This window comes from Corythoichthys intestinalis, chromosome 11, assembly GCF_030265065.1.
Source record: "Corythoichthys intestinalis isolate RoL2023-P3 chromosome 11, ASM3026506v1, whole genome shotgun sequence".
Classification (NCBI taxonomy): Eukaryota; Metazoa; Chordata; class Actinopteri; order Syngnathiformes; family Syngnathidae; genus Corythoichthys; species Corythoichthys intestinalis.
The window spans coordinates 10,512,953-10,535,328 of record NC_080405.1 but is presented as its reverse complement, the minus strand read 5'-3'; the positions used below and the strand labels follow the sequence as shown (position 1 = coordinate 10,535,328).

Genomic DNA, 22,376 nt, shown 5'->3' with positions numbered 1-22,376 from the left:
GACAGCGATCAAACGGCAAGGCGAAACAGACGTAGGCGAGGAGGCATACTCGTTCCAAAGTCAGCATATCACAAGTCAACAAAAGGTTCCCGAGAAAAGTGACAACAATTTGTTACAGTCGATCACAAAAGTGAATACACTCCTCGCATTTCTGCAGATATTTAAGTATATCTTTTCATGGGACAACACTGACAAAATGACACTTTGACACAATGGAGAGTAGTCGGTGTGCAGCTTATATAATAGTTTGTTTATTTTCCCCTCAAAATAACTTAAAATATAGCCATTAATATCTAAACCCCTGGCAACAAAAGTGAGTACACCCCTTTGAAAAAAAACATACATCCCTAAATGTCCAAATTTAGTACTGCAGGCCATTTTACCTCCAAAATGTCATGTGACTCGTTACAGGAGTGCTGTCAGCATTGCTGCAGAGATTGAAGAGGTGGGGGGGTCAGCCGGTAAGTGCTCAGACCATACGCCGCAATCTACATCAAATTGGTGTGCATGGCTGTCACCCCAGGAGGAAGCGTCTTCTGAAGAAGGTACACAAGAAAGGCCACCCGTCTCATCAGGCCATAGGACATGGTTCCAGTAATCCATGTGCTTTGTTCACATGTCTTCAGCAAACTGTTTGTGGGCTTTCTTGTGTACCGTCTTCAGAAGAGGCCGGGGTGACAGCCATGCACACCAATTTGATGTAGAGTAAGGCGTATGCTCTGAGCACTAACAGGCTGACCCCCCACCTCTTCAATCTCTGCAGCAATGCTGACAGCACTCTTGCAACGAGTCACATGACATTTTGGAGAGAAAATGACAAGCAGTATTCAAATTGGACATTTAGCGATGTATGTTCTTTCAAAGCGGTGTACTCACTTTTGTTGCCAGCGGTTTAGATATTAATAGCTATATTTTGAGAGCCTGGTACTCCAGACTCACTGCTGTTCCAGCTATTGAGTCTGGCCACCATTAAGCGGATAAAATTTCCAGAGCGGAGCAAGCCACAGCAAACAGACAGCGGAGTGGACCAATCAGCGACGGGCGGGACGAGGGACTTGCGCGCAGAAGTAAACATACGAGGAGAGCGGAGTTTATTCAACAGGGCAAACTGATTTTACCGTGGACTGGAACATATTCTCGGCTCTCCCGTTCGCCATCTGTGTTGTTGTGGAGACGACTTCCGACGTGGAAGAGTGACGTTGCTCGTTAAGAATACGTCACGCAAATAAACGAATCAGATTTGTTGATTGATTTTGTGCTTGCTCGAGAGGCCGTTAATGGGCTCGGTCCCAGACTATACTCTCAGTGTTTGAAAAACACAGGGAGAACAGTCTGACCGTGCCAGGCAAATATTTTGAGTTATTTTGAGGGAAAAATAAATGAACTCTATTATATAAGCTGCACACAGACTACTTTTCATTGTGTCAATTGTGTCAGAAATGCGAGGGGTGTACTGACTTTTGTGATATACTGTAAATATCCAGTCTTTTTGAAGGCTCTCGCGGCGTGGGCTGTGGGAAGAAGAAGGGTGTGCTTGGGCGTTGTTTAGGATTATTGTCTGTTTGTGGATTGGACAGGAGGAGTCGGGAGTTACTGTTGTCAGGGCATCGAAGGTTGTGGATTTTGCTTCCTCAGCGTCAAAGGGGCTCCTGGAGTCTTATAAGTCATGTTATAAGTTGTATATTGGGCGTTCTCCGGTGTTCCTTGTGTTGGGACAGGACGTCCCGCCATTTGCCCTGGACTGTCCGGAAGAAGTGATTGCGAGAGTTGGTGGTGCAGACGTGGGGTTGTAGATGTCTTGCCTCATCAGCGTGAATCTTGCTCAGTTAGTTGCACGACGCACACGTTGGGCTTCCGTGATAAGAAGGCGTCATGTATCTCTTATGCCGTATATTCTGCTTGTTTTCCTTAAAAGTGTTATTTATTTTATCTTGGGTGTGTTAGAGTAATAAAAATAGTCAAACAATAAATACGAGAAAAGATGATATTCCTTGATTGATTATATGAAGTGTGTTAGACTAATACATACAGTCGATCGGTAAATATGAAAAAAAGATACTTTTCCCTTCAATATTCTCTCTTGCCAAGATAAGAAAACAAATCTTACCATGTTTCCTAACAAGCAAGATGGAGCGCAGCCTAGCTTGAGACACATCCTAAACTCCGGTGAGGATGGAGAGGCACAGCACATCTCACATGAGTGAAACGACCCAAACACTGCCACGATGCTAGCTGACGTACCATATGAAAATTTCACGAATTGCGAACGTATTACAGAAACAATGTCGCATTTTCGTCTCGTTTTCTCATCAGACGAAAACTGGTATTCGTCTCGTTATGTTCTAGTCTCCTAAGCCGTCGTCATACAAAAATTGTTTGTCGACGAAATATTTTCGTTATTGTCATTGTTGATGAAAACAACAGTAGGGTGCACTTGGATACAAATTCTATCACCGGAGACAAGGAGGATGTGCGGCAGGTGGGCTGGTGGGGGATTCTGTTGATGTGAGATGCTGGTATGCCACCTCGCGGGACGCCGAGACAGCACATGAACATTTGCTCGCACAGTGGTGCTCGTATGAAGAAGTTTCACTGTGTATAAATATAAAAATTAGATGATGATGTCACGGTTGAGACTTATACCCGAAGTATACCATGTCATTTTGTATTGTTCTGAGCTAAATTGCACTGTTTACCGCTTGGTGGAAACATGGCTTAAATTAATGTGTTACTGGTGTTTTTTGACTAACGATTCTATATCTCAGTGATGGCAGGGAGCATGCAGGCTCGCATTCGTCCTTCCCTCCAAGCTGACCTGCAGTCAGAGATCCACTGCGATACCAGAGAGTGCCTCTTGTTTGGGTTTCCCTCCTCCCCTTCCACTTTGTTGTCTGACACTTTTCCCATCTCGGCTGTCAGCGTGGGCCTGTTGTGTTTTGCGGATACGCTCGGAATGGTCGTGTTGGTGTGTATATCAGGGCAGCTGCTCTTGCGTTGCCGTGGGAGACCGGGACTTGCAGTGTGGGGGATGCTGTATGCTCTTGAGCGAGATGGCTTCTCCCGCTCACTCTCAATTTGCCTTTGATTGCTTTGCTGTGGGTACGCCCTGGATTTTGACTGACCAGTGGAAATGTCGTTGTGACGTCCATAAAGATACTCCAGGGGATCAGAGCAGCCTAACACTTCATTGTTCTCAACCTTCTGCACACCCCAGTCGTGGGCTTTTTGTCTGTGGTTAAGACGTGACACGCGAATTCTTGGTCGCACACTGTTCAATTGCTGTGTGTCAGGTGTAACGTTGCCAGTAGGGAATGTAGGGTGTGCTAGGTGGCAGATAGAAAGAAGGTAGTCGTCCGAGGAAACGTGATCAGCAACATGTTGAGTGTTGGCCTCGTTGAGATCTTTCAATGTCTCCTCGGTGCCCTCGGTGATTGTGGGCAGGAGCAATCCTCCCTTGGAGAGCACTGTGGATCGTGGCCGCATAGCTGAGGGAGAGCAGAAGGAGGGGAAGGTGCAGTGTTTATTGCCAAAACTAATACACTCAAGCCAGCGTAAAGAACATCAACATAAACTGAGAACTGTTTGTAGTAGACTCGCCTCACTGAAACTCACTAATGTGGTCTGACCTTTCGACTTTTAAATAATTTTGCCCATTCTTATTGCTGTAGAAAAAGATTAGGCGAGAAATTAATTTCAACTTTTTGTGTGTGATGCAGTGCATTACCACTGCAAACTCACTGTCACGATTGGTTTGTGGGCATCAAGGCGCAAAGGAGTGAGGTGGGGGTTGGACCTAATTGCAGAAGCAATACGGCAGGATAAGGGGGTAAGTGCAAATTCATAACATTTATCTTTAAAACACCAAAACAAAGCATAGATCATACCTGCGGAGGTGGTTGTCGGATAAGCAAAGGTCTAACAATAACATCAACAAAGAACCTACATGGACTGTAGGAAAGATGGGAACTTAATACAGACAAAACGACACCTGGATAAGGAGCACATGGACAAGACACGAGTAGCTGGAGGGAAGCTGATGCTACCAAACCAAAATACAGGAATGAAGCAGGGAATTGTCCAGTTATGCTTACTTCTTTTACAAAGAACCATTAAATGTTTTTATACTCGAACACAACACTCGGGCTTGGATCAGGGCAGTACTTCTCAAATAGTGGGGCGCGATGACCGACTATTTGAGAAGCGAGTCCGGGGGTGCCACTTGTGACCCCAGGGAACATACTTTTTTTGTCGTACTAGAATAACGTGTAATTGCACATCCACTCAGTGGCAGGCAGTGGCACTCTCATTTTCAGAGCAGTATTTTTTAACCAAACAAGAGCACACAGCAAAGAGCACTGGAGATATGAAGAGCTAACAATACAAAATATGACGAAGTGTATGTAGCGTTTCGCTTTTCGCGAGGAAAGACCAGTCTGTTTACTGTGTCTATAAATGTTTGCAGCGCACAGCAGGAAGCCAAATCAATTAAGATGTCACTTGAAGACATTAAACCCCAATCACATTGATAAGCCGCTTGGTTGTTTTTTTTTCTCGGTGAGAACGTGCCGAATATTGCCAACATTCTTCCAATTTGTCAGTGTTACATCAGAAAACCAGAGAGCACTGCTAGCATCATATGAGGTGGAATAACAAGTTGGTCAATGCAAAATCACCCCAGATCATAGCAAAGGAGCTGATACTTCTCGCAGCAAAAATAAAAACAGTCCCTCTGTCCAATGACACTGTCGTTTTTGTTCTGCTAATTTTGTTTTTTTTTTGGGTCAAATTGACATTTTGTCCTCATGAGTTAATGTTGCTAATCAATTTGAATTTATTAGTAATTATTGATTTTATTCAATTTTATTTTTCAGTATCAAAATGTTCATAAATGGACTTTGAGTATGCAGTGGTACCTCTACATACGAAGTTAATTTGTTACAGGACCTTGTTTGTAAGTCGAAATGGTCGTATGTTGAGTAGGATTTTGCCATAGGAATATATTATAATTTCATTAATTCATTCCACACCCCAAAAACTTACACTAAATCCCTAGTAAATACTGCTGGTACTATTACACAAGACAATTACACATAGCAAAACAAATAAATTATAACGAAGAATCGAAACAATATAATAATAGTAATAATAATAATAATTCTTGTAATAATGTAACGAATCGGGTCCTAATGTGGCGGGTGTTTTTTGCTGTACCTGAACGCACCACACTCGAGAGCGGTGAGCTTGAGAGTTTCACTATCTTTTTCAGTGTTTTCTTGAGAACACCGTCAACTTTGGCAGTCAAGAGGCGTTTTGTGTTGAATAAGTTGTGAAATAGATGACAAAAACGTGACGACCTGGAGATTTCTTTGGTGATGTTACCACAATAATAATTTTCAGCTTAACTTACACTGGCGAACGGTAGTCGGAAGAGTACCGTGGAGATGTATTGTTGAGCCAGTTCACGGATGCACACTCCACGCTCATATTTTTCTATAATTTGCATCTTCATTTAGAAGGTAAACATCACCCTTTTCCTTGTTTCACCCCCTGTATCAACCTTTTTGAAAATGGTGTTGATTTCCCACACAAGAATATCCGCCGTGCGTTCGTCTACAATGCTGTCATGTCATCGTATTTTGAGTACTGTATTGGCCCGAATATAAGACGGTGTTTTTTTGCATTGAAATAAGACTGAAAAAGTGTGGGTTGTCTTATATTCGGGGTCTAGACGTTATACCCATTCACGACGCTAGATGGCGCCAGATATCATTGAAGCGATGTTCTGTCATGACAGATCTCAGCTACTCTCAAGTTTAACCACTTTGCGTTATTTTATTGCAATGTTTTTCCTTATTCAGATTTGTTTCAAGACTACAGTTTCAGTTAGACTAATGCAGTTATTGCAATTTTGTTGCTTTATCACAATAGATTGGTTTATTTACATTTCAAAAACCAGAAGCCATTCATTTACGGATGTGATTGCATTTTAGTTTACACATTTAAATGTTCAGATATTAAGATTTGAATGAGGCAAAGAAGCAAAATAACATGCTTTTTCTCTGAAATATATTGTTATAATCATTTGTTTCCGACGTACTGTAATTATTTTCTGTATAAAAATTAATTTGGTGTTCAAAACTCTTTTTTCAAACTTGAGTCTTGAAAAAGAGGGGGTCGTCTTATAATCAGGGCAGTCTTATATTCGTGCCAATACGGTATGTTGTCGGATGTAGTAACAAATGGCGAGTCAAATTTTACGCTTAAAGATCGTGTGTCGAAGCGATCGTATGTCGAGGTACCACTGTATTTTTACAGTTTGGATATGACTTTTTAAATTTTTTATTTTTTTTTTAAATTCAGGCAAATTGATGCGCTTTTCTGTTACAAACAAAACAATGTTAATTAAGTCATACTTTATGTAAGTTGAGCTATATTACTTTTTTCTTCAATATTAAAAAGGACATAATGTTATGCAGTGGTGCACTTATAATAATAATAATAATAATAATAATAATAATAATAATAATTTTATAGGCAAGTGATACTATTTACACTGGTGGCAGAAAGTGGCGGGGGGGATGTTTTCATCTTCCCCGGGAGGCATAAAAGAAAATAACTGAGAAGCACTGGATCAGGGCATATGATCATTTTCTTGTGAACAGTGGGTGTGTGACTTGAAACCCTGTTGTGATTAAGAGCTATTGTTTAAGTTAATGTGACTAGACTCGACGTAATATTTGAAACAGAACATGTATTGAATCTCATTTGAATATGCAGATATTTGAATTAAAAAAAAATCAAATGAACGTGCTAATTATCATTACACCACATATCATATGTATATAAACGAACAAAAATATTTTTCCAGTCTATTTATTGTCACTCAAGCTCAGAGTGTAACCCAAATGATATTTTAGTCTCCACCTCCATCCCCCAAAATAGAGCGAGCCGAACCAAAATGCCAGCCTCTCCCAGTCTCCTCCAAGGTGTAGCCGTGCTAAATTTAGAACACACCTACTGTTAATTATGACAAACTGCAAGCAGTTTTCAGCTCTCTTTCCAAGAGCACACTATGCACACCATCAATTTTATCTTCATGCATTACATGTAAAAAAAAAAAAAGATTATATAAGTGGATTCTTGCTGATATTTTGACACTCACCTGCTTGTAGCCGTTCCTGGGTTTCCTTTTGTGCAGTGGCAAGCTCAAATATCAATGTAGCACCTTCTTTCTCTAGCCGAGTGTTTGTTTATCAGGTGAGATGCTGGCTGACGGTGCTTCCGTGTGAGCGCACTCTGTGGTTGCTGCTGCTGTCTCTGACCAGAGGCAGAATGCAGATTTATCTTCAACACGCCCCCTCCCCCAGTCTTCCCTCCCCTGACACGCTCTCCCTCTCCTCTCCCTTGCTTACTTTTGGTTTGCCCTCCTTCCTTGCCTCTAAAAATAGACTCACCATTCATGTCCTCACCCCATCATTGGGCGACTGTCTTGATGGAGGGCGAAAAACACAAGGCAGACAAAGAAATGTTGAAATGGGGGTATGTGTTGGGGCTGCAACCCCAAACCCAGTGTATGGCTGCTCTCAACCTGCCCTTAAGTACATCTTACTATAATTTACGAATGTGAACATGCCTATTTGTATTTTTCAGTGACTATGAATCCCACGGTTGTCAAACTTTGTAAGATGGTACATTTTGAGCAGAGAAAGAACAAGTACATATATACAGTATTTTTTTAAGGGATTGGTCAAGGAATGGCTTGATTATTGCAACAAATATGATAAGATATTAATCAGACACAAATAATCGTTCCGCCAACAAGCGTCCCATCGTCATGGGATCCAACCGGTCCCCATTCCTTGAAAGAAATACTTTATAAGCAATTGTGGCTTCAACGTATTCAAAATAACGACAAATATAATAGGAAAACGAACAAAGTAATAATGCGATAATTTATTTAGATGTGTTGTAAGTTCACACTGTGGAACATCCTCCAAGCACGCAAGATCATTGCCCTGTTCAAGCTGCACTACAGCAACGCCAGGAGCTGTGTCCGTTTGCCTGGTACACCAGACTCGCCGCTGTTCCAGCTATTGAGTCTGGCCACCATTCATGCGGATACAATTTCCAGGGCGGAGCAAGCCACAGCAAACAGACAGCGAAGTGGACCAATCAGCGACGGGCAGACGTGACGTTAGTAAAATGACGAGGGACTTGCGCGCGGAAGTAAACATACGAAGAGAGCGGAGTTTATTCAACATGGCTAGCGCGAGACAGACTGTTGTCAATGACTCGTGTCGATGTGTTTTTGGTAATTTAAAACTGATTTTACCGTGGATTGGAACATATACTCGGCTCTCCCGTTCACCATCTGTGTTGTGGAGATGACTTTCGACTTGCTCGTTAAGAACATGTCACGCAAATAAACGAATCTGATTTGTCGATTGATTTTGTACCTGCTCGAGAGGTCGTTAATGGGCTGGTTCCCAGACTATACTCTCAGTGTTTAAAAAAAATACAGGGAGAATAGTCTGGCAGAGCCAGGCAAGTGTCCGTATTAACGGCATTGACTGCAACCGGTTTAACATCTCTTGTGGCGTTCCCCAGGGCTGTGTGGCTGCTCCTGACCTTTGTAACGGCACCATCGACCATCTGATGTCCAGGGTTTGCGAGCGCGTCCCCATCAACTACCACCTGACTGACCTGGAGTACAATATGCCGATCACACAATCCTGCTCAGTACAACCTAAAGTCAGCTGAGAGACGCTCTGGGCATTAACAGTGAGGGGGCAGCACAGCTCGGCCTTCAAGTGAGCTGGACTAAAACCAAGTTCATTAACATCGGTGATGGATCTGATCCACCTCCCATTCATATCAGCAGCGACATCGTAGAGTCGGTCAAGGAATTTGTGATTCTGGAGTCCATCGTCTTATATAACGGGAACCTAAAACCAGAAATTATTCCCAGACGAGCCCTGGCAGCATCCGCCCTGCAGTCTCTCTGGAAACCACTCTGGCGGCACCAGACCATCTCACACAAGACAAAGTTTCGGATTTACAACTCCACCGTACTCTCCATCCTCCTTTATGGCTTAGAAACATGGCCCCTGAAACACACTCTCGCCGCAAGAATCGATGGCTTTGATCGCAGGGCTCCCAGAACACTCGGGAACATCAGGTGGCCCCAGCGAGTTTCCAATGAAGTGCTTAGCGCATGCAAGCGCCACTCCCAATCATCTTCCTTGGTTGCACAATGGCACACCCGCTGGTTCAGCAACGTCCTTCGTCTGCCTCCTGACCATCCGAACGAGCCATCTTCCAGTTTGACCCAAAGGCCGTAGGCTGGAGACAACCACGAGGCAAGCCCTGCACCTGATGGCTTGACGTCATCGAGGGCGACCTCCAATAACAGTTACTGTGGAGGATTAAGAGCAGCTGGCACAAGATCGCCAGCATTGTAAAAACCTGGTGCATTTGGTCAGTTCAACGCACAAGGACAGGACGCCCTGACCCTTGCAGGAGCACTAATGAATGAATGAAAAGAATGTAATTGTGCCTTATTTTCTTTAGACGATGTGTGTATGATATATTTTCTTGAGACGATGCGTGTACGATATAGTTCAGTGGTCCCTAATCTTTTTCGCACCACGGACCGGTGTAATGTGGGCCTTTTTCTCACGGACCGGCAATGTGTGCCAGAAAATGACAGTAAATATAAAACAACACGTCGAAGCTAAAAACAAAAATTAAGTGCATGGAAAATGTCTCTAACCATACACTGAATCAACCTTATTTTAATAGTGGCCTCTCCTAAAACTTCGGCAAACATCCCTGGTCGCAAGCATAATGAGTTCTTCTCCAATCGTGAAAGGTTTCTTAGCTTTAGCAATATAGTTCGCCAGGAGGTATGATGCTCTGAGTGCATTCGCTTTGTTGCTTCTTTGCTAGCTTTTAGCCACATATTATGTAGAATGGACTTGGTTGTAGGCTGCTCTTCTGACTCAGTAGGTGGCCTTTTCCCCGCAAAAAAGCTGTCCAAAGACGTCGCCACACGCATCCAACAGCAGTTAAAGTTACTGTCTACATTTACTCGCGCTGGGCTGCTATAGGTGTGCAAACACCTTAGTAATTGCAGCCAACCACTAGATGGCGACCAACACAAATCTTTACTTGGATTAGTCTATGGAGTAGACAGGGACATTGAGGTGTCAAAAGTCACAGGCCAGATTGCAGTCGTTAATAAATTATTTCTCCGCGGCCCTGTAGCAAATGCACCATGGACTTGTACAAGTCCGTGGCCCGGTGGTTAGGGACCACTGGTATCATTGTATCTCCCTTCATCTTTTATTTAATAATGCACATGAATGGATACCTTTGAGTTTAAAGGCATCACCTAAACAAGATGTTTATATGCCAGGCTCACCCAGGATTCCCGTTTTTGGTAGTTGTTCAACATAAGGTCATGAAGCATTCACATGTGTGTCATTCATTTTACATACAAACACACAATTTTTGACTCATCATCCCTCTGAATGTTGGGCTTACAACACTACCCCCTTCATTGCAAATTTCCAGTTGGAGAGTGTGCTTTCTAAAAGGATTTTTCCAGATCGTTGTTAACAATAGTCAGGGCTCCGGAGTGTGACCAAATGGTCGTATTTTGTGACTAAAACTAGAGCCAGTGCAAGTATTTTTTTTTTTTTTTTTTCATCTACTCGCACATGGGCGACCAGTAACTTGCGTTTTTTTTTTTTTTTCTTTTGTTTTGTTTTGTTTTTGGTGCTGACAAACTCCTTCACAGTTAAATCCACTAGTTAGCGGTAATGTATCAAGCTGGTTTGACAAGGCAAAATATAACAGAAAAAAAAGAAGGTGGCGGTGGGATGTGCCTAGAGCAGGTCAAGGACTTGACACACAGGAAGCAATAAGCGATGGTGAAATTGAGCTGAAAGCTTAAACACGGAGCATGATGTGACTGCATCGGGGTCAGCTCCTCCCAACGAGCGAACTGGAGTATATATAAAAATGCATAGCGGAAAATTAAACCACGGGAGGAAACTGCGTGGTACCCCAAGTCACACAGGCATGGAATCACTTTCACTTTCGTGACTTTTTGGACTGTCAAATTGTCGCCACTTCCAAGAGAGCGAGACTCACGAAACAGGCGCCCATAGAGGCTCCGCCTGTCCTAGCCACTGTTACGCACACTTCCCCCTTGTCGTCTCAGGTTGTGGTTTCCGCTTCCAGGAAATAAATGCAGTGCCACACCTTATTTGTTATTTTCCAAGTGGTGAGTGCGCAACTGTGCAACGATTGTAACATCCATTGTAACGATGTTAGACTTTTTCAGTCGTTTTCTCAAGATTTATTTCAATCGTAACTCGGCGACTGCTTGTAAAAGGAGAGGGTGGTCCCGCTCAGAGGAGTATGAAGATTCCCCAATGGCACCAGGCAACAAGCAACATGGGGCCCTTTGAGCGTGTGCAAGTAAGGGGGACAGTTGGACTTGTAGCAATAGCATATTTAATAAAAGTCTAATAACGCCTCGCTCTCATAGGTGCTTTTTAGGACACTCAAAATGCCCCGCCCCATTGCATTATTCATTCACTCCACACTCAGTGGATGTAAGCTTCTATTGTGACCACAGCTGCCCTGAGGGAGACTGACACCTTGCAATGCAATGCAATGCTGTTAGCAAATGCTAACAAGCTAGTTAGAACAAGTCTAGGCATTCATTGGTTTAGGACATAAAAATACTACTACTACTACTAGTCTGCAGTGGTTCTACTACATTAGGACATAAAACTACAGTAACATAGTACACTCACCGCTCTCTTGCTTCCTTTTCTCCTCTTCTGCTTTTTTTTTTCTTTCTTTTTTCGCTTCCAGAAGGATAACTTCTCTTCATATTGCCAATTAAAAAAGGCCAGATCGCCGCCCACTCTAACTCTGAGTCACGTGACACACTTACTTACTCGCGCAGTATAATGAACACAAAGGTGGGGGGGTGCGAGTGCCAGCTGCGTGCATGTGCGGTCATCTTGGCCATAAAAGTGGCGAAAACTGAGCACTTTACACTGACTCATATGGATGCACTTACATTCGTTCATGGACGCACACATTTGGACGCTGAGTTATTGTAAACCCAGATTGTTGATCGTGTTATTGTACAGTTTCTGGCCATATGATGTATGTAACTGTACCATGTCTAATAGTGCGTCTTTAGCTGTATGGGGGGACGGGAAACTGATAAGCATATGCTTCCTCCCGTCTGCCTTTGTCTTCTTCTTCGGTTCCTTCCTTTGGGCAAATCATATCACATTTGTAATTGTCAATGATTGTCAATGATAACGATGATAATGAAAATAAATATTTCATTCATTCATTCATTTTAAGAGGTGGCTGTCCTCTGCTTGAAATGCGAACCTTACACCTATTCTCGTTCCCAGAATACGCAGCGCTTGTGTCGTAGGACAATAACGGGACTGGTTGCTATGAGAACGTACGCATACCCAAAGACCAATGCTAAAAGGAGTATTAAAATTGCTAATAAAATCGTTTAGGATTATTTTAGACTATATGTTATATTTTTCTTATGGAGTATTCGACGAGTAGTACGATAGACCCATTAATAGACTTTTTGGGAAAAATCACAATTTCTTTAAGTAGTCAAATGAATAATGAGGTTGCCTGTGAAAATCAACGTAAAACAACTCGGCAAGGACTTTTCAGGGAGTACTTGGTGAGTCACTCTTTAAACAATCATGTGCTATTAATAGCTGGTTAGATTAGACTTAAACATGTATAATCTACGTGACATGGTTAGTGCTGATTGGGATTGATAACAGAATCGTTAGATAATTTGCAAAATGATTCCATGGTTTTGAAACACTCCCTACACTTGTCGCTGTGACAGTGCAGTAAAGCTGCGTATGCTAAATCTTTTGGCCCTCTGGGGGCCCCCTGCTGGCTGTGGGCCCTAGGCAATTGCCTGGTTTGCCTAATGGGACGCGATGCCTCCGGTCCCGCTCTCCCTCCCATGTGAAGTGTTCACGAAAGAAACAGTGCTCACAAAACAGACTCGGACATGCTGTCAACAGAACATAGAATATACAGTATATAGACAGTATATGCAGTACAGTAAACACCACAAAGAGTACGTTAATTACAAGGAACACCAATGACTGCCATGGCCATGGAGTCAGACATCTTTTCACAATATAGCGGCATGTATTTGCCGTTGGGCAAAAATCAGTGATACTGTACTAATTTTATGGTCATGATAGGTCGCATTCATATGCTTGACATGTAGGCCTCAGACTTTGTGGTGTTTAGTAGCAAGATCTGAGGCATTGATTTTCATCTTGTTTGTAATTGGCGCTGGAATCCGTGACTTATTATGAAACGGGATTGCGTGTCTCTCGGGGACTCTCATGACCCCTGATGACTTTGACAGGGTTAGGCACGTTTGTGAGTATTTATGGCTCTCTGTGGAATAGTCACTGTGCAAACTCAACTACCCTAAAGACATGTGAGCACAAAGAAAGAAACACAACATGGATGCAACCACATGACTTATAAAATTCATGACGCACAAAAGCCCGTAAACTTTAAAGAATATATTAAGCAACCTCCTAGATTGGCGCAAGTGATATGAAAACAGAAAATAAAACTACTTAAACCTCATTAAGGAGCTTTGTATTTTTTTGCTTTTCACGAAACTGCAGTCAGACAGTGGTGAGTTTGCAGAAACATAAGACAATAGAAGTAACTTCAATAAATACAAAGTCATATATTTAATGTTCACACCGATAAATGTGTTTTTTGCTTTTGTTTTAATTACAGACATGTAACATATTCCCAACAAACTGATGAAACCTGCTTGGATAGGAAGCAAAACATCTCCTAAGGTGACCAGAGCACTCTAGTATCAATTAATTCAATACCCTGAGAATAAATGGGTGAATGCAAACAAGTGAAACCGGACATACTGACATTGAGGAGCATGTTTTCTTCAAATGCCTTGATAATCTTGAAACTTTATTGTACCCTGCACAAAATCAAGACACACTGTGCTTGATGCGGCAAACCACCTGCGATTCATCCTCCTCCACGTTTCATTTTCAGTTTCATGTTTTAGCAACCACGTTCCGAACATAGTCTATCGTTAAGGAACTTAATTTTATGATAAATGTGGCGAAAATTGTTCAGGGCAGTTGCCAAGAGGCTTTCAGCAACACTGAAAGAGCTGCAGGAATTTATAACAAGTACATGTGACAACTATCTCCCATCTTACTGTCCCTGGGCAATGTGGTTGGATAGCAGACCCCTTAACTTTCGAAGAAAAACATTCTTGCCTTCCTACATTTTGCATGAAAACACTTGAACTTTCACAAACAGATTTAGTGATATGTTCTGGTTCCATGAAACCATGATTAAATGTTTTGGGTATAAATCCAAAAGGTGTATTTTGCACGAATGCTACGGTATTCATTAGCAGAAGCAGACCATACCGTGACAGGGAAATTCTGAACAGTTATAAATCGAAGCCAATGTTACAAGTAGTTTTTGTTATGCAGTGGTGGATGAAGTACTCACGTTTTTTTTATTCATTTTTTTCACGTAACTAAAAGTACAGATACAGGTGCTAAATTTGTGAAATCAAAACAAGTATAATACGAGCCCAGCAGTAAGAAGGTAAAAATACAATGATTGAACTCAAACAACTTTTTCAAAGCCCGAGGTTTGGCTCTCATGGCCAAACAGTGCAACTTTGATGAAATCATAAGTAATAATAATTGACCACAGCATCCTGTCTCTCTATTAACCTCCCTCTTTGAGCACCAGCAGCAACATAACTCGCAAAAATCCAAACAGCGAACGAGTGAGACTCTCTCTTTGACACACACACACATAGCCACTTATCTAAGCTTACTTTGCTTATTTCTAAAACACTTTTGAATAGGCTTGCCACCTTTGACGTAAGGAATAGTTCCGAATTGGGAATTAAAAGTTGTGTTCCGTATTTAACCAATACGGAATATATATAAATAGATAAATTTCTATACATTTTAGGAGTTTTGGGGATGTCCCTTTTGTTTTGGTCACCTGTACGGCTTTGGGCGCTAAGGGGGCGTCCCTTATTTCTATTTCTGAAAGGTGGCAACCCTACTTTTGAAACTGGTCTCAAATTACTGCGGCATATCTTTTAGTAAAAGACAGTAAAAGTAAAGTAGACGAAGTGAACTGACCAGGGGGTCCAGCCCTCTTCCTCTGGATAGCAGTCCTGCTGTTGCAGCCTCAAACTCTTTGTGTTCATTGACATGTTTTGTCTTCGAATGTTTTGTCAGGTCCGAGGTATTGAAACTGGCTGATTTAACTCTCGAAATTTTCAGGCCGCAAATCTTGCATGCAACCACTGTACTTGACGGAGATCTTTCTATGCTGAAATATTTCCAGACCGCCGACATTTTCCTCTCCTAGTTTGTTTGTTTTTCCTCCATATGAAAAAGCTGCCCCGGCATTAGTTATGAGCGGCGATTGGCCTCCGCAGGGTGTCCGGGCTCTCCCTTAGAGATAGGGTGAGAAGCTCGGTCATCCGGGAGGGGCTTGGTGTCGAGCCGCTACTCCTCCGCGTTGAGAGGAGCCAGTTGAGGTGGCTCGGGCATTTGGTTCGGATGCCTCCTGGACGCCTCCCTGGAGAGGTGTTCCGGGCATGTCCCACCGGCAGGAGGCCCCGGGGTCGACCCAGGACACGCTGGAGAGACTATGTCGCTCGGCTGGCCTGGGAACGCCTTGGAATCCCGCCGGAGGAGCTGGCTGAAGTGGCTGGGGAGAGGGAAGTCTGGGCTTCCCTGCTAAAGCTGCTGCCCCCGCGACCCGACCCCGGACTAAGCGGAAGATAATGGATGGATGGATGGATTGACAAGGTGTGTTCAAACTTTTGGCCTGTACTGTATGTAAAGCACATGACAGCTCTGGATGCTAACAATCTACATAATTATATTGGAATAAGTTTGATCACGCAATAGCTCACCTTGAAGATCTGCTAATTAAAATCGGGAGTTCTCAACAACATACACTCCCTCGCTCCGTTGTCATTAAGACGCACTTGCCGCAAGTACATCACCAGTTTTGCCCAACTCTTGTCTTATCAGGTATTTCTTGCCCTGCATTTTGCCTTTGCTGCTTGTCTTGTGAACGACCGACAGTGCTGTCCTGCTCTTCACTTTTCCCTTCTGGTTTAAATTGGAAGGGCAGGACATGTTGGGGTAGCTAACAAGTGACACGCTGGAAGTTCGGCAGCGGGCCATGTGACGTCACTGCACTGCGACGTCAACAAGAATGGCGACCTATCAGTAAAATAATTTTACAAACTTTTTTAAAATGAAAACATTAAGATGGGTTTTAATATCAAATTATTATAACTCATACTAACATTTATCTTTTAAGAATTACTTGTCTTTAAGATCGAGGATCCCTTTAATTCCAGGTCTTTGGTTTTGTGCGTATTTATTGTTTGATTTTTGTTGTTGTTGTTGAGTAACCTCTGAGAATTTGTGTCTTTTGTTATATAGGTATTATTTTGGTTTATATAACTGAATTTTTCTATCCGCAAGGAGGAGGCATTCTTTAAATACTGTATATTAAAGTGATAAGGCATCTTTGAGTGAACTTTAAGTGAAATTCAAGTATCTCGAGGCCGGGCTGAGTGTCCTCTTTTTTGAAAATTAAAGTATGGTCACCCTATTCAACCTCGCATTCATATCCGTATCCAGCCAGCTCACAGCGTAGCGCTAAGGTCATCTGTGATTGTGCAAGAGTAGTGTCTCGAATTGATTGATTTCATAACGTCCTACACAAAAGACATTGTTGTGGAAAATATAGCCACATCATTTTTATAACCCATGAAAATGGCTCTGTCAGTTTACAGACACGCCACGTTCTAATCCGAAAACTGATTCTGATGCAATTTATATATTTTAAAAATTAGGAAAATCGAGATGGTGAGCAATGGGAATTATCTTTGTTGGTACACTGTAGATAAACTGTGGAACAAATGGCTGGAGCTACTCTCATGAGCGTTCCTAACTTAAACTGGAATAAATTAGTATCATTTTATATAAATAGTCAACGATGATTACGACAATGCCAGACGCTCTCGAAAAATAGAGCTTCACATTTAGATTGTCTGAGTGACATAATCGACAGCTGTTTTCAATACCCTTTATAGTGTTGGCAAAATCAACAATGAACAGTGAGTTATTGCAGTAAGAATCACATAACACTGGTAGGTTGCAAAATACCACAAGAACGTAAACTTTAATAAATATTACACATTAAGTTCTTTTTTTATATGTACAGACATCGTACAGAAAAATTTGTAGCCATTTCCACTATTTCCACTGATGCTTCCAGTTGCAAATACGTATATGAAACTTGAAATCCAAAGCAGCGCTCAAAGCTCCAATGTTGACAAATAGCTTATGAAATAAACAATATTTATATTTTTCTGTACATAAAATGATGAATGAGGAACAAATACTTTTAGCACCACTAACAATAAAGCATCATAACATAGCTGAAAGTAAAACAAATTTAAGCAAACATGCCACAAAATATACAAACTGGGTATTTTAATTCCCTTTTCAATGACTTTCACTTTTTATTTACTCGCTCTTATTTTGAAATGCAGACCTCCTATTTGTTGGTAAATGAGAAAACATTACACAGTTGTCCTCCTAAATTTGATTACGCAGGCAGAATACTTAAGATGTGTACTATTATAGGATCGGACGTTTGCTTCAATGTATCTTTTCAGTTTTTTCAAACCAAACTACATTTTTTCAAACATTTTTTCTTTACACAAAAATAAAATTAAATGCCCACAAAAATGATTAATTTCAATATGATAGCCCATGCCAATTTGTGTGTATTTGTTGATGTCACACTGTCAATGAGCCTGTGTGGTTCAGAGACAACAAGCATATTTGAGAAAAAAACAACATGCTTTAATAAAACCATAATACAGTATGTCCCCATAAAACCCCCTTACCATCTTTTTTTTCCCCCAGCAAAAACCTTTGAAAGTACGATGCACCATGTTATGTATTGTACGAGTTGTCCATATCTTAACTTTCCTGAGAGACAAAAAAACAAACAAAAATAAACCTCCATGGATGCAAATCTGGAAAAAGGCACAATGAACCCAGGTAGTTATTAAATTTAAATGAAGTAAACTGAAGGTTGAGTTTGTGCAGCATTTTCAAAATACCTGTTTGTACACGCTACATACACATCAAGTTCAGGACTTTATTTTGCCCCCTCCCCCTTTTTTTTTTTTAATTTTATCCCATTTCTTTGGTGAGTGGTTTAAATATGCAGTTTTTTCCATTTTAGTCTTATGCTGTATGTTCATTGAGAAGAAACATACTCTTGATGTATCACAGTAGCAGCTATGAGTGACTCCATGAGGTACGCTTTGTCTTGTCCCAGGATGTATCATAATCAGAGGTGGGTAGTAAAAAATTTAATCTATTACATTAACTTGAGTAGCATTTTGGAACACAATGTACTTCTTAGGGGAGTAATTTTAATATTTTTTATTTTTACCTGAGTGGATTTGTGAAGAGCAAAAAAAAAAAAAATGCTACCCTTACTCCGTTACGTTGGGCTACGCTCCAGTTGTTGCATTTTTCCTTGTTATTCTCCTTATTAGATTTTATGTTATTTCTGTCAGAGATGCCCACAGTGGCTGTACCAGTTACACCATCGAGATGTTGCCACCAACGCACTGCTTGCATATACAACCCCTAGCAAAAAGTATGGAATCACCAGTCTCGGACGAGCACTCACTCAGACATTTAATCATCAACAAACTCAGATAAAAAGCTTGAAAACATAATGAGTTAGTTCAAAAGTGCAACTCTTTAGTTTTCAGAAACACTAAAAGAAATGAATAAAAAACATTGTGGTGGTCAGTAAATGTTACTTTTATAGAGCAAGTGCAGGGAAACATATATGGAATCACTAAATTCTGAGGAAAAAAATATGGAATCATGAGAAACAAACAAAGAAATAACAATCAAAACTCACTGGAACAGCACCAAACAAAATTTCCAGCACCATGACCTTGACCAATGCAGATTCTTGACTCTTGACACCTTGTCCAATGCAAATTCTTGACTCTTGACAAGGTGATGATGCTGGAACTTTGGTTTGGTGCTGTTCCAGTGAGCTTTACAAAGATGACTGCCTGAAGAAAACATCAAAATTCCCTCAGTCCTTGATGATATGGTGCTGCATGTCAGCCAAAGGGACTGGGGAGATGGCTTTTAGACAGCTTTCTTATCCCCTCAATTCAAAATATACAGTATTTGTCATTTTCCAAGATGACAATGCATCATGCCACAGAGCTAAAACTGTTAAAGCATTCCTTGGAGAAAGACTCACCCAGTCAATGGCATGGCCTGCAAATAGCCCTGATCTCAACCCTATTGAAAACCTGTGGTGGAAATAGAAAAAAATGGTCCACAGCAAGGCTCCGACCTGCAAGGATGATCTGGCAACTGTAATCAAAGAGAATTGGCACCAAATTGATGAACAATACTCATCAAGTCCATGCCTCAGAGACTGCAAACTGTCATAAAAGAGGTGGTGTTACTAAATACTAGAGATGTGTTTTGATTGTTATTTCTTTGTTTGTTTCTCATGATTCCATATTTGTTTCCTCAGAATGGAGTGATTCCATATATATTTCCATGCACTTGCTCGATAAAAGTCACATTTACTGACCACCACAATGTTTTTGATTCATTTCTTTTAGTGTTTCTGAATGCTAAAGAGTTGCCCTTTTGAACTAATTCATTATTTTTTCAAGCTTTTTATCTGAGTTTGTTCTACATGATAAAATGTCTGAATGAGTGCTCGTCCAAGACTGATGTTTCCATACTTTTTTTTGCTAGGGGTTGTAGCATAATACACCTGTCATGAACAAGATTTTTGTCTTTTTCATTTTAAGTAGGCCAAATCAATTACATTAAAGGTAAACTAATGAAAATTGATGCTGTAATTAAATTATTTGAATAAGCCATGTAACTTGCTATGATCCAAGGTTTTGAAAAGATGTGACACTGATGTGTGGCCTCAGCGTACACATCTGATGTTGCTCACAGTGATCCTCAGTGTGCTCAGGGAGCTTGTATGTCTGCTCAGACAGATGAAAAATTAGAGGGAACATTGGTTCCCACAACAATCACATGACTCCATTATGCCAACCAGAGGTACAGTAGTTTGAAAAAGTATCTGAACCTTTTGAAATTTCTCACATTTCTAATAAAATCACCATCAAATCCAATCTGATCTTTGTCAAAATCACACAGATGAAAATACAGTCTCTGCTTTAACTAAAACACTCCAACATTTATAGGTATTTATATTTTAATGACAGAAGGGGGGAAATAAGTAAGTGAACCCTCCTCTTAAGGAGACCTAAAGAGCAATTGAAACCAATTTTACCAAACATTTTAAGTCAGGTGTGTGGCCAATCACTGATGAGTGGTTTAAAGCTGCCTTGCCCACTACAAAACACACACCTGTTGAGAAATGTCTTGAGGAGAACCGTTGTCTAAAGTGCATGATGGCTCGGTCAAAAGAGATGTCTGAAGACCTGCGATAACGGATTGTTAATTTAATAAAGCTGGGAAAGGATACAAAACCATTTCTAAAAGTCTGGATGTTATCAATCAACAGTCAGAGAAGTTGTCTACAAATGGAGAGAGTTTGTCACTGTTGCTTCTCTTCCAAAGAGTGGGCGTCCACCAAAGATGACGCCAAGAGTTCAGCGCAGAATACTCAGAGAGGTAAAAAAGACCCCAAGAGTGCCCACTAAAGACTTACAGAAATCACTGGCACAGTCAAATATCTCTGTCAAAGTCCAGATTTGAGCCTCATTGAGATGCTGTGGCATGACCTAAAGACAGCTATTCATGCCAGACATCCCAGGAATCTGACTGAACTACAGCCTTATTGTGGAGAACAATGGGCCAAGATTAGTCCTGATCAATGTGCCAGACTGCTCTGCAGCTCCAGCAAGCGTCTGGTTGAAGTTATTGCTGCCAAAGGGGGGGGGGGGGGGGCACAGAACATTAAATGTGATGGTTCACTTACTTATTTTCCTCTCTTCTGTCATTGTTTGCATACTATCCTGACTAAAATATGAAAACCTATAAATGTTTGGGTGGTTTTAGTTAAAGCAGACACTGTTTTTTCCATCTCTGTGATTTTAACAAAGATCAGATCCCATTTGATGGTAATTTTTATGCAGAAATGTGAGAAATTCCAAAAGCTTCAGATAGTTTTTCATACCACTGTAACAATACAGACACAAGACCACGCACAAGCTTGCAGTCGGAAGTCTTATAATCAAGCAGTACTGTTCAATCACATTGCATCTTTATAGCACCATAAAAAATTATGTATTTCACCTGGAAGAGGATCGTCAACATTCATCAAAAGCGTGGATTTAAACCTCTCATCCAGTTTTTATTTAGATATGATCGTTTTAATTTCATGGTAGGAAGTATGTTTTCTCCACCAAAGGGAACTCATGCTCGCTAGGGGAATGTTTCATTCCTGTAGCTTTTTCTAGTCAGAATTAAATGATTTTTGATATAAGTTATATAGTACAGTATAATAATAACAGTTCACATACACGACATTGTGTTTAATAACAAATATCAATATATTGTATATCAAATATTGTTTGATAACAAATACTGTATAGTACGTGTACATTTGGTCTTGTTTGAAAAAAGACATTGTAAGCACTTCACCTTATTGGTACCTGAGTAAATGTTTTGGCTGACTTTTACTTGAATAATATTAATATGAAGTAAAGCGACACTTACTTGAGTAAAATATTTGGCTACTATACCCACCTCTGATCATAATGTCAAATATACTGTATATTTGTATTCCAGGTGGTGCATTTTTTGGTCCATGAGTGCTCCTATAAATAGTACCACGATTAAATCAGTCGAACTCAACAGTTATTGAACACAATTCTGAAGGATTTGAAGGAGTAACAAGTTTGGCTTTATAAAGTGCTGGTCAAGCTAGATGCATAGTTCCGCTGCAGTTTCAGAATTGAGTTTTGTCTATTCACAATAGTCTTCAGGGGTCGACAATATAAATGGCCTGGTGGCCCAAACGTACTTTTAAAACCGTCAGGGACACCAGAATGCTCCAACCACTGGCCACTAAAAATAATGCGTCAATTAACAAAAAAAAAAAAAAAATCTTATTTCACATTAAGTCCCAGTAGTTCCTTGTTTTGACAACGTTACGCTATCCCAATCAAAGACAACCTTATAGTC

At 41.0% G+C, this 22,376-nt stretch overlaps 1 protein-coding gene across 1 annotated transcript; it reads right to left on the bottom strand.

The window, feature by feature from the left end:
- Positions 1-823: 823 nt before the first annotated feature.
- On the bottom strand, positions 824-7,317 carry si:dkeyp-72g9.4 (uncharacterized). The gene is made up of 2 exons (XM_057850583.1): positions 7,163-7,317; positions 824-3,485 (listed from the first exon to the last, which is right to left on the bottom strand). The coding sequence occupies exon 2, from the start codon at positions 3,481-3,483 to the stop codon at positions 2,755-2,757; it is 729 nt and encodes a 242-aa protein (XP_057706566.1). The 5' UTR covers positions 3,484-3,485; positions 7,163-7,317; the 3' UTR covers positions 824-2,754.
- Positions 7,318-22,376: the final 15,059 nt, after the last annotated feature.

Coding starts and splice junctions, on each gene's coding strand:
- si:dkeyp-72g9.4 (XM_057850583.1), bottom strand. CDS start 3,483: ATGCGGCCACGATCCACAGTGCTCTCCAAGGGAGGATTGCTCCTGCCC.